At 37.7% G+C, this 12,280-nt stretch overlaps 1 protein-coding gene across 1 annotated transcript in view; it reads right to left on the minus strand.

Moving 5' to 3' along the window:
- kiaa0825 (KIAA0825 ortholog) overlaps window positions 1-12,280 on the minus strand; it is a 151,803-nt gene that overhangs the window by 114,930 nt on the left and 24,593 nt on the right. Inside the window, exons 5-7 of the mRNA XM_081365791.1 lie at window positions 8,630-8,800; window positions 6,402-6,487; window positions 5,850-6,059 (exon numbers count right to left, since the gene is read on the minus strand). Of these exons, the coding sequence (XP_081221917.1) occupies window positions 5,850-6,059; window positions 6,402-6,487; window positions 8,630-8,800 (467 nt within the window). The remainder of the gene's footprint in view (window positions 1-5,849; window positions 6,060-6,401; window positions 6,488-8,629; window positions 8,801-12,280) is intronic.

Below are 12,280 nucleotides of genomic sequence, written 5' to 3' on the forward strand. Positions count from 1 at the left end.
TCAGTTGAATTATTTGCAGATAGTTATTGTGGAAAAAAAAACTTTTATGTACTCCATCCTAACCCTCTTAAATCCAACAAAAAACATTCAGCGCTATACACTAAGAAATTCCTTATCGTACTACACTCAAACTTCCCTTTTTGAAGACCGAAATTGCATTTCAGCAGCTCACACAACTCTACCATATGCGAACCAACTAGCATTTATTGCGATAGAATAACCGAATCATCCATGCCGATATGACTGTGAGAGACACATTCAGGGCCATTTTCGGATTCAAATACCTGCAGTTCCCCTCCTGTGGAGCCTGGAGAGAGCAGCAACACTTATCTCATTTTTCCACATTTGTCCTGGAGGAAACAGGGAATCAGCAATGGTATTTTCTCTTCAAAATGATTACGAATGTGTGTGTGCCTGTTACATCTGCCTTACATTGCCTCGGGAGACACGCTGCTTGAAAGGAAGACCCCTAAGGGTTATTGCCAAAAAGAGGCAGGCCTGGAACGGAACATACACCAAACTTCCTCCACCCATATTTCTCCAACACTTGACAAATGAAGACATCATTGTGGATCTATCCCCATCTAGCGCTTCCATTCATCCCTTTCTCCATCCCTCTTTCCAGCCACACGTTTAATGCAGATCAACAGTTACGGCAGCGGATAGGGCCACGCCGAAGAGCCAGACGCACGTGCTGGGTTCACTGTCGAATTTATATGCCAATAGAAATGAGTTACGGTGCCGGGCTATTCGAGAGCAGTAAAATACACGTGCGGTGTATATATCTCCCTCCACTCCACTCTTTCCCCCTTCCACAGGGAGTTACCGTGTCCCAAGGCCTCTGCGAACATAGAGGAAAAAAACCCAGCACATGTTAAATGGAAACTTTTTCCAATAGCAGGTCTATCAATCAAGCATGGACAGGCAAGAGAGAGGTGACTTCATACTTCTCTACTAAACTTCAGCATCTGCATTACACAGCTTGCCATTCCATTATGTTCAGACACAACAGATGCAGCACGCTAGGGTTGTCACCATAACAACATTTTAGTAGCAATACCAGTGAGATTTCACTAGGCTACTCACAATACAAGCTTCAATATTGCAAAAAAAAAAATCCTGTATAATTTGTATATTTTAATATCTATTATTTTTAAATGTTTTACTAAACTATAACTATAAAATGTAATAAAAATATATTTAAATGCATGCTGTAAATATTTATAAATTAATTAGGGCTGTCAAAAGATTAATCGCGATTAATCGCATCCAAAATAAAAGTTTGTGTTTAAATAATATATGTGTGTGTACTGTGTATAATTAAATTTGTATATATAAATACACACACATGCTTGTATATATTTAAGAAAAAAGTGTAATTTATATATAAAAAAATTATATTTATATATAATATAAATTATATATAAATATGTACAGTATATGTATGCAAATATTTCTTAAATATATACATGCATGTGTGTGTATTTATATATACAAAATAATTATACACAGTACACACTCATATATTATGTAAACACAAACTTTTATTTTGGATGCGATTAATCGCGATTAATCTTTTGACAGCCCTAAAATTAATTAAATATAGATTTTTCATGTAATTGAACAAATAAAAAGTCAGTAAAAAGCTTTGTTACTGCATTATAATATTATAATTACTTGTAATATTTTTTATATTACTAATTATTATTATTACTAAATTTGAATAATTTAATTATTGTATATATAAAATTATAAATACTTATACTATAAATATAAAATATCAAATAAAAAATTGAACGATGGTATGCTGCAAGTATCTATCAATTAGGTAAATATTGCTGACAAATAAAAAAGTCAGTAAAATGGTAATATAACGAAATGATAACAATAAAAGAAAATTATTATAGTTTATTTATATTATTAACTTAATTCGCTTTTAGATTAATATATTTTGTCAATTTGAATAAATCTCATTAATTAATATCATCATAATAAACTATACCAATAAATATTACCTAATTCAATTAAAATATATTATAATATTGAAAGTATTTATCAATTGAATAAATATTTGAAATTAAATAGTTTAGTAAATAAATAGAAGAGTGAGTGTATTCTTTTTTCTTTTTTCTAATTAATATTGTTTGATTAATATTAACATCATAAGAGTCAAAGGCAGGTCTATTGACCTTTATTGCTAGGTCTAACAGACAAAAAATGACACGTACTTAAGACAAAGAGGTACATTTGAAAAGGTGCATTTGACCACTTTTGCGTAGCCACGTTACAACATGACCTGTTGTACATGTTGGCACTGTATTATGATACTAATACGAAAACTGGTATCATTTTTCTAGTGCTGCTTTGACATCCCTAAAGCGCGCTAAGAGACCCACCAAACCGGAAGCCCCTAAAGGCTGAACAGGTTTTGAAACAGCGAGTCGAAAACAGACTGAGCGTTGTTATTGTAAGCTTAGTGGGAAGTATGAGAGAGATGTGGGCGAGAATGCAAAGATTCGCCCCAATCCAAGGTGATGAGCACCCGAGAGGTGTCGGTGAGATTTATGGCTTTCTAAAGCCTGCTGCTCCGGTTCGGAGAACCCTTAACTAGAGCAGATCAAAGATATGGATTCCAGCAGGACAGCCACCACAAGGTTATTTCTCAGCAAAGCTTTAAAACATTTAAGAGCTCAACTCTGCAGCAGTCTTCTTGCACCTTTGAACAGTGTTAAATCCTTCTCCTCGCACAGGGTTAAGGACGATCGTCAACGCGAGGTGGTCAATAGCTGGATCGCGGTTTCAGGTTGATAAATGGTTTGCTGAAATATTATGCAGACGGGAGGTCTGGCGACTCTGAGAGTTTGAAACAAAGCATGAATGTATGAATATGAATGGGTGAAGTATTGATCTCTGTAATGCATCTGGACTGACTACGTTCTGGCTAAGTCAGGTCTGGGCTAGCATAACGCTGCCTACTTATGGGCCGTGGTGACACGTGTCAAAAAGAAGGGGTTCTCAGACACTCAGGGTAGCAGAGAATGCAAATAAATGCACATGCTAACCTTTGAGATGAGGGCTGCTCATTCTGAAGCACTGACCTACACGTAAATGTGTCGTACAGGTCTTGAGTGTGAACAAATTTTGACACTTGTTAGTGATGTGGTTCCAGGGGTGTCGGCAGCATCAATGAAACGGTATGGAAATCAGACATGAACGCTGACGTTCTAAACTTCATGAGATGAGGCCATGTTGTGCAAAAGCATCTTTTTTTTAATGTTCGACGAAGGTTTTAAAGCAGCTTTGCATGCAGATGTCCGTTCTTAAAAAAATGCAGAAATATGAAAACACTCTAAAGGAATTTACCATATTTTCCACAAAGTAAGTTGTACCTGAGAATAAGTTTGAAGTTAATAGCATTATGTAAGTCGCTTTGGAATATGAGTCACAGCATGTTTCAGATGATTAAAAAACTGCAACTTAAAGTCCAGAAAATATGGGCCTTGTATATGTACACCTCTGTTAAAAAACTGAGGGTTGGTAAGAATTTTAAATGTGTCTGAAAGTCTCAAGACTGCATTTATTTGATAAAAAATACAGAAAAAATAGTAATAATGCAAAATATTATTACAATCTAAAATGACTTTCAGCATCATTACTCCATTCTTCAGTGTCACACGATCCTTCAGAAATCATTATATGCTGATTTTCTGCTCAAGAAACATTTCTTAATATTAACTGCTGAAAACAGTTGTGCTGCTTAAAGGGATAGTTCACCCAAAAATGAAAATTAGCCCATGATTTACTCACCCTCAAGCCATCATAGGTTTATATGACATTCTTCTTTCAGACGAATACAATCTGAGTTAAATAAAAAAAAATGTCCTGGCTCTTGCGAGCTTAATACATTGTCAAATGTTACTCTTTTGGCGTAAGTAGACTTGCGTTGGCCGTCTGCCAGAAGCTAGTTATTTTAAGTCGATAAAGTTTTAAATATTGATATTTTTCTTACACGAACGCATCGCTTCACTTCAGAAGGCCTTTATTAATTCGCCATAGCTGTGTGGAGCACTTTTATCATGGATGGATGCACTTTTATGGACTTCAAAACAGAAACGGCCATTCACTGCCATTATAAAGCTTGGAAGAGCCAGGACATTTCTTAATATAACTCTGATTGTATTCGTCTAAAAGAAGAAACTCATATACTGTACACCTAGGATGGCTTGAGGGTGAGTAAATCATGGGGTAATTTTCATTTTTGGGTGAACTATCCCTTTAACATTTTTGTGGAAACCGTGATGCATTTTTTCACCCCCAGGAATCTTTGATGAATAGAAAGTTCTAAAGAATTACAATGAACATTCTAAAATCAAAACATGTGTGTGTCTATGTGTTTTAATCACTTAAGGTCCGTTAAAAAAATATGACTTTTGTCTAGTGTGGACATGAAAAAAAAAAAAACATGTTTTTAACTAGAAGAAAAAGGGCTGGTGAATGGAGCACGCATGGACTGAAACACCTGCATCCTATCCAAGCTCAGAGGCCATCCTTTGAGGCTGTGATGGCTCATCAATCTGCCCGAGCTACAGCGAGTGGAGCTCGTCTCAGACGGGGACCTCCGTGATGAGGGATAAAATGAGGCAAGACATTGGGCCACAGAGCAAACTCACAGACCAGAGAGGCTCCTAGAGCCACGGTGCCAGACATGTCATGTCACTGTGAACCACTGGAGTATTTCAAAAGAGACTGGAAAGGTAAGGAAATATTCACAAATACCTTCCTCTATAGCTCTGTTTCAAAACCTAGTGAGCTGCCTTGATGCATACAGCCTACAAGCTTCCTCATTCATAATAGACTATTTTGAATGCTCTTCAGTACATGTGCAGAAACTCGGTGCACCGCATGAATAGTGCTCAGTGCTAAGCTAACGTGATACTATAACAAGTCATTACCTAACTATGTTTTGAGAATACTCATATATCATTTAAAAATTTGGGGTCAGAAAGATTTTTTTTTAAATAAATTAATACTTGTTTCAGCCAGGATGCATTGGGACTCATTAAGGATATGTACGCACAAATTTGTTTGTAAAAGCTGCGTGCGAACATTTTCATGAGCAAATGATGATTTACCAAAAACTTTCGTACTAAAAATTATACTAAATATACGCAACAAATAGGAACAACTGAAACCACGCACACACAAAAAGCACTTAGACTGTGCGGCCTTATATTTTAACGATTATTCTTAGTTACACCCTCATGGACTTTTAGTTTGTATCCCTCAGTTACATGTCTCATTTGTTCTCAGTTTCCCGCCACTTGTTTGTCTCCTAGGTTACACATTGCATTCTAGTTTGTTTCTATGGTTATTTATCGGTTCCCTCGTTTGTATCACCTGTGTTAATCGAATCATCTTAGTTATAGGCTATATATATATATACTGTATATATGCTGTGTTTTAGTTCTCATTTGTCATTTACATTACATTCATTATTTTACGGGGCTGTTGAATGCTTGAATCTGAATGGTTGACGAACGTTCTAAGGTGTGCAATTATTTTCAGGGAAACGCACGGCTAAAGTAGTTCCAGACAGGTCTTGACCGCATTACAGTATTATGTCACTTCGCCAAATAATTTCAGTTATTTCAATGGTACAGCCTACAACAGAAAAAAAACACAAAAAAGCACAACGACACTGATTAAGCAAATAGATATAGTTAACAATAGGACAAAAACGACAATTTAACAAAATTTCGTTTTATAATGTACGGAAAGCACATACTCTTTCTCCCACTTGTGTGTGTGTGTGATTCTTCATCTTACTATTTAAATTACTATTAAGTTACCTTCGCCACCATCTTGGGAGAGTCTCTCTCTGGACCGTGTCTGTGGTCAACAGGGGTTATGGAGATGTTAGCAGAGCTCGATGCATGTGCGGCTTCCTCCTGCTCCAGATTCTTATTGCACACGTCATCCAACACCACCTTCACACAGTGAGCCATCTGAGGAATGAGGTCTCTAAATGTAGCCCTCCACCCAAATTCAAGAGACACCACCTAAACACACACACACAAATACATAAATACCATGCAACATCTGGTCAGACTGGAATATACAGTATTTTAATGGTTACAAAACATGCATTTAAGGATATAATGTACAGTACTGCTTGCCAATGCAAAATTCACCAACTCAATAATAAGGTGATCTTGGAGTTTTTAGGGTTAGGGTTTTGTTTAAACACTTAACCTCACGCAAGAGCAATATATATGTTGATTACAATAAAAACACATTCAGTAAATATCTATATTGGAGGGTTGTTTCAAAAATCATAATGGTGCAATGAAAAATAGTACAGTATTTGCACCAGAAGTGAATAAATAAGGGATGTGTATCACCTCTGTGCTTTGCAGAACAAGATCAGTAGCGGCTTTGTCTTCTGCTGCCGTCCCCTCCATATCATCCCTGACCTTCTTCAGGACCCCTGCATGGAAAAAGCAAAAAACACTCACAATGCATCCACAGTAAACTGTCACTACAGCTTTACGAAAGGAAGTGAGCTCCAAATCCTCTAATTTCCAGCTCATTAAAACATTTCACGCAGGAACATCTCATATGTTCCGTTAGCATATTAGCATATGCATTCACGCTCTACATGGTGCCTTTGGAAATGAAGTCAATGTGTGGGGTGCCAGGGTCAGGCCAGGCCAACATATTAAACTCCTCTGCGCATTGACGACCTACAAACAACAACGTGATTCACCCAATAAAGCGGGGGGAAAAACTAAAAAGCGGACGCAGTAATTGCAACAGTAAGCTTTGTTAAATTCGGAGGCTTTGGAGTTGATTTGAACCCCTGATAGCTATGGCCATATCTGGACTAATCCATGGAAGGGTTAGAGGGAGGATAAGTGTGTGTGTGTGTGTGTGTGTGTGTGTGTGTGTGTGTGTGTGTGTGTGTGTGTGTGTGTGTGTGTGTGTGTGTGTGTGTGTGTGTGTGTGTGTGTGTGTGTGTGTGTGTGTGTGCGTGCTTGTTGTGGGCAAATTAAAAGTGCATGCATCAAGGCCGCATTTTTCTAATCAGACGCTTCGGAAGTGAGACCCCGGGCGAGGCAATTTAGTTGAAGAAGAGAGAGAGCCGAGCCAGGCGAAGGAGGAGAGAAGCAGCCAGCATGTCACTTTTTGACCTTTAAGCCCATCTGATGAATTTCTGGTAATTAAGTCGTTTGATTGGCTGAATTAATGATTTGGATAACTGCCCTTTAAAGGCTGTTTACTTCTCAGTAAATCCAGCCCTTTTCTGCTTGTCCTGTTTTTTAATGTAACCTTTACAGAAATTACTATACGCACCAGTCACTTTCATAGCAGAAAAAAAAAAATTAGTGAAAAGAAATTTCCGGCCTCCTCAATTTGTGCGTGTAGAAGTGTTTCTATATGCGAAAACAAAACACACACACATAAGGAACGGTAAAAAAGCTGTAAAGAAAGGCGAGAAAACTCTCATTAAAAAAAGCATATGTATACAAGGTACTGCTACAGGCCAGCAGTCTGGTCTCATAAGCTGCCTGTAGAGATGTCGCTATTATACGCAGGAATAGGAGGCTTGTCGTATTTAAAGGCTCCGTCGAGCACAATATAGCTGGAGGTTTTCCGCTCCCATGGTGACAAATCATTTCACATGTCAGATTTGCAGGAGACTGTTGTCAGAAATCTTGATCGGCTGCCATTTATTTATACTATGGTGATATTCATCTGGGAAAAAAACAACCATATATCTTGTTGACTGGCGTATATCACATTCAGTCTGAGAGCAACATAAACCAGTTATCTGTATATGTTTTCACAGTTGCTGCAGGGGGACATTTGCTTACTATGGGTGTTTCGTTGATTAAGAGATCAGAAACTGTGATATTGAAAGGGATAGTTCACCCAAACATGAAAACTCTGTTATAATTTACTCACCCTATTGTTTCAAGCCTTACTTTCTTCTGTGGAACACAAAAGATGATGTATTGAAGAACTTTTTTTTTTTCGTCCGATCAATTGTTTTTGAATATATACTACCGTTCAAAAGTTTGGGGTCGGTAAGATTTGTCGGATAAGCAATGTATTTGAAAGAAGGCTCTTATGCAGACCAAGGCTGCATTTATTTGATCAAGAATACAGTAAAAATAGTAATATTGTGAAATATTATTACAATATTTATTATATCGACATATTTATTGTTTACTGTGCTGGCAAAGATGAATTTTCAGCATAATTACTCCAGTATCACATAATCCTTCAGAAATCATTGTAATATGCTGATTTGCTGCTCAAGAATTTTTATTATACAGTCGAAAACACTGAAACCGTGATACATTTTTTGGGGTACATTTGAACTCAAATATTGAACGGTGCTGTTCAAAACAACGACTTCATTGTAAACATTGTAACAATATCTCTTTCACAATATCTTCTCAAAAGGAAGTCATACAGGTTTTGAATGGCATTAGGGTGAGTAAATGATGACAGAATTTTCCCTATTAAATCAGGATTGCTGAGCTGCACTGACCTGCAACGGATGGATTTGACTCTAGTTCGCATTTGGATGTGGTAATGTTTAGCGATGGTTGTTAAAGTGTACCTTTGACACTGCAGACTGATTCTCCAGCGCAGTTAAGGAAACCCAGATGGGTTGCCAGGTCCTCCACAGTTTGTTCCAGCTCCAGTAAGGTTGAGGTCAGCTGGGTCAAGCACCTGAGCTGATGGGAGGTGAGGCAGAAGTTTCGCCCTCTTCGTGGAAGATCCTGAGGAGCTGTAAATGGACAAAACAAAGAGTTAGTCCACAAAGTGCACAAAACAGCGTATTTTGTGTTACGGTTCTATGGTGGAGCTTTCAACCTCCATTCGTTCTGCTTAGTCCATCACAAACTTTAAGAAGTAGTTGAACTCTTTTGGGAGCACTTAACTAAAACACAACCATATACAAAGGCACTTCTTAGAAATCTGTACTTCTACACAGCTGGTTTACTCTTAAAACTTGGCATTGTGGTACTTCAAATGTTGTTGTGTCTTGTATGATAGATTTGCTTGTGATGCTCCTCATTTGAAAGTTACTTTGGATAAAATGATGATTAAATGCAAATACATGTAAACTAATTTAACTTCTTCAGTCAAATGGCTAAAAAAAGGACCATACTTGTCGACAAGCTTCAGCAGCTACATTTAGAAAATGAACAGGATGGCTATGTTAATCCACCAGCTTGACCAGCACCAAACCAGCATAAAAAAGTGAAGGATTGTGCATTATGCATATATTTAGTTTGTACACGTCAGATGCAATTGCTTTTTTAAAGATGTGCAGAACTATACAGGGACATATCAAATGAATCCATCTGTAGAATCTTATTTGATGGGTTCCTCTCTGGAGATACCAAATGTGAAGGTCTGTCATACAGACGATTTATATGGGTTAAGGATTTAGAGGGTTGAAATGTAAGCACATCAACATCAGTCCAGAACTGTTACACTACACAACAGCCTTCAATAAATTCTCTAAACCAGTCCATTTCACACATTTAAGAGTCTTTCAAAAGAATCTGCCCATTGGTGAAAGATCTACTATACAACAATTAAATATTAACACACAGTTTGGGTCAGTGAGATTTTTTAGCCAGAATATGATACTTTTACTCAGCAAGGATGCATTAAATTGATCAAAAGTTACAGTAAAGACTTATTAGAAAAAAATATTCCATTTCAAATAAATTATGTTCTTTTGAGCTTTCTATTCATCAAAGAATCCTGAAAAAAAATGTCAAAGGTTCCACAAAAATATCAAGCAGCACAATTGTTTCAACATTGACAATAATAAGAAATATTTCTTGAGTACAGAATTAGCATATAAGAATGGGCCAGTTTACACCTGGTTTGTACTGATCGGATAGCTATCTGATTTGTTAAAATGGATCCATCTACACTCTGCCACGTAAATGTGTCTCCACAAAATGAATACGATAAATACGATCTTTACTTCCCATGCTATATGCAAATTTCACAGAGTTCACGTCAACGAAAGCAGCATTTTATTTATCATCAGCTCATTTCAAGATCAAAGAACGCAATTTGAGAAAAGGTGGCACCAGTACTGGTAAGATCATTTAGTCTCAATACTTTTAATGAAGATGATTGTGTTGAGCTTCTGCGACTTACTATATAACATGTCATTGCTGGCCTATAAGACACTCTCACGTGTTTATTTTGTAACATTTTGGGAGGAGCAAAATTTACGTATGTGGTTTCAACAACCAGATGCATTTACACTTGTCCAGTTTCGTCTGGAATGCGTCTCAGACCACGTCCTGAAGTGGTTTGAGTGATCGGATTTAAATCAGTCTCGAAAGCGTTTCGGATGGAATTTTACACCTGGTCTTTTCATGATCGGATAGCTATCTGATCAGAGAAAAAGCATGAAGTGACCAGGTATATTTCTGAAGTTTCATGTGACACTGAAGACTGGAGTAATGACTGCTGAAAATGCAGACATTTTAACAGTATTTTTTGATCAAATAACTCCAGCGTGATTGAGCATAAGAGACTTTTTTCGAAAACATTAAAAAATCTCATGGTAGTCTATACGGTTTCTACCAGCAGGGGCTAATTGGACCATGCAAACCAATCAAAACCTTGACCTCCAAGCTGGTCTTTTAAATTTGAACATAATATTTAATTTTTCATGATGCATTTTTAGAAAATTGATATTGTAAAAGTTTTTGAAGGTTACTCTAAGGACATTCCAACAATGGAATCCAAGATTGCACCTTTCTGAAATAAATGAAATAATAAAACCTGAAAGACTTTGTGAATGTGCATTTGACACCAGGCGGGCTGTGAACCGTGGCCTCGCAATCTACACCGATCCCACAGAGGCCGTAAAGTTTCCTCTAGAATCTACAGTCAAACATTGCTGGGCACAAACTTTCTCCTGTAACCCGCCGATGACCCTCATCTCCAGCGTGGCTCTCCCATTTCTGCAGCTGCCAAAGCCATCACCCAGGGGATGTTCCGCATTAGGCCTGAAGAATGGGCCGCGGAGAAGAGGGCTGCGGTATTTTCAGACACTTCGACAAATACTTTTGTGTGTGCTCTTAAATGACTTCCTCTGACAGAAAAGGCATTGGGGAGTGGATCAGGAAGGCATTAGCCCCAGCTATGAAAGCTCCAGGAAGATTGAGTGGGAAGGCGATGGAGGGAGGGGAGAAATAAAAAGAAAGGAGCCCCAATAATTGCAACAATATCGCCTCTGGATTCTAACACCATATTGTCACTTTGTTATCGTCAAGCCGACAACATGCCAACAATCTTATTCTCTCATTTCTCTCCACTTAATCAGGCACATACATTGATCGTCCGTAAATTTGTTTTGCTTTTTTTTTTTTTGTGTAATTTTATAATTTCGCAAACTAGTAGATTATAGAGATGCAGAGACTGACCCCATGAGGTGAGTTAAGGAGCACCTTGGAATTCATGCATTTGTGATGTATATGTGTGTGTGTAGGAGTGCACAATTATTATTTTTTTCACGGGTGAGTGTGTCATACCAGCATCTTGGCTCTTCATTAATGGGGTCCAGAGGGAGATTGTGAGGCAGAACTGGGAAAACGGCTACATGAATGCATGGAGATCCACTCCACTGAGATCCGCTCTCCCTCATACAAGCACATCAGCCTGTCAGTAAAATAACTCCAAACATACTGCATAATGTATAAGACCTGTGCATTAAGCGCCACATGTAGCACAAGTAACACATGTGTACTGGGAATGTCTATGTGAGTCCTATAGTAGCATCTGTATCTCTTTACAACTCCAGGATTAGCAATAAACATCTCAATGACATCCATTCACATCATGATGGAATTACTATAATAAGTGCTTCATTGGCCTAGGATTTGTAAGAACTCTGAGCACTTGCTTAAATGATATGCATTACTTACATAATGCACATCTTTACTGCCCTAGAGATCAATGCACTGCAAGTAAACGACAATAATTGGTGTGCTAACAGTTATTGATAGATATGGCTTGTGGGAAGAAACAGTTCTTGTGTTTGATGTTTTGATGCCCAGTGCTCTGCAATGCCAGCCAGAGGCCAGAAGTGCAAAGAGTTGTAAACTGGGTGAGTAGGGTCTGTGATAAAAAAAATTTTATCATCATATTTGTGGTCACAATAGTGAAATTTTGTGGACAGAAAAAAAAGTTCCATTGTCAATAGTGTAGCGATAAATGAAGCACAGCT

The sequence above is a fragment of the Scardinius erythrophthalmus genome, assembly GCF_964197995.2.
Source record: "Scardinius erythrophthalmus genome assembly, chromosome: 5".
NCBI classification, from domain to species: Eukaryota; Metazoa; Chordata; class Actinopteri; order Cypriniformes; family Leuciscidae; genus Scardinius; species Scardinius erythrophthalmus.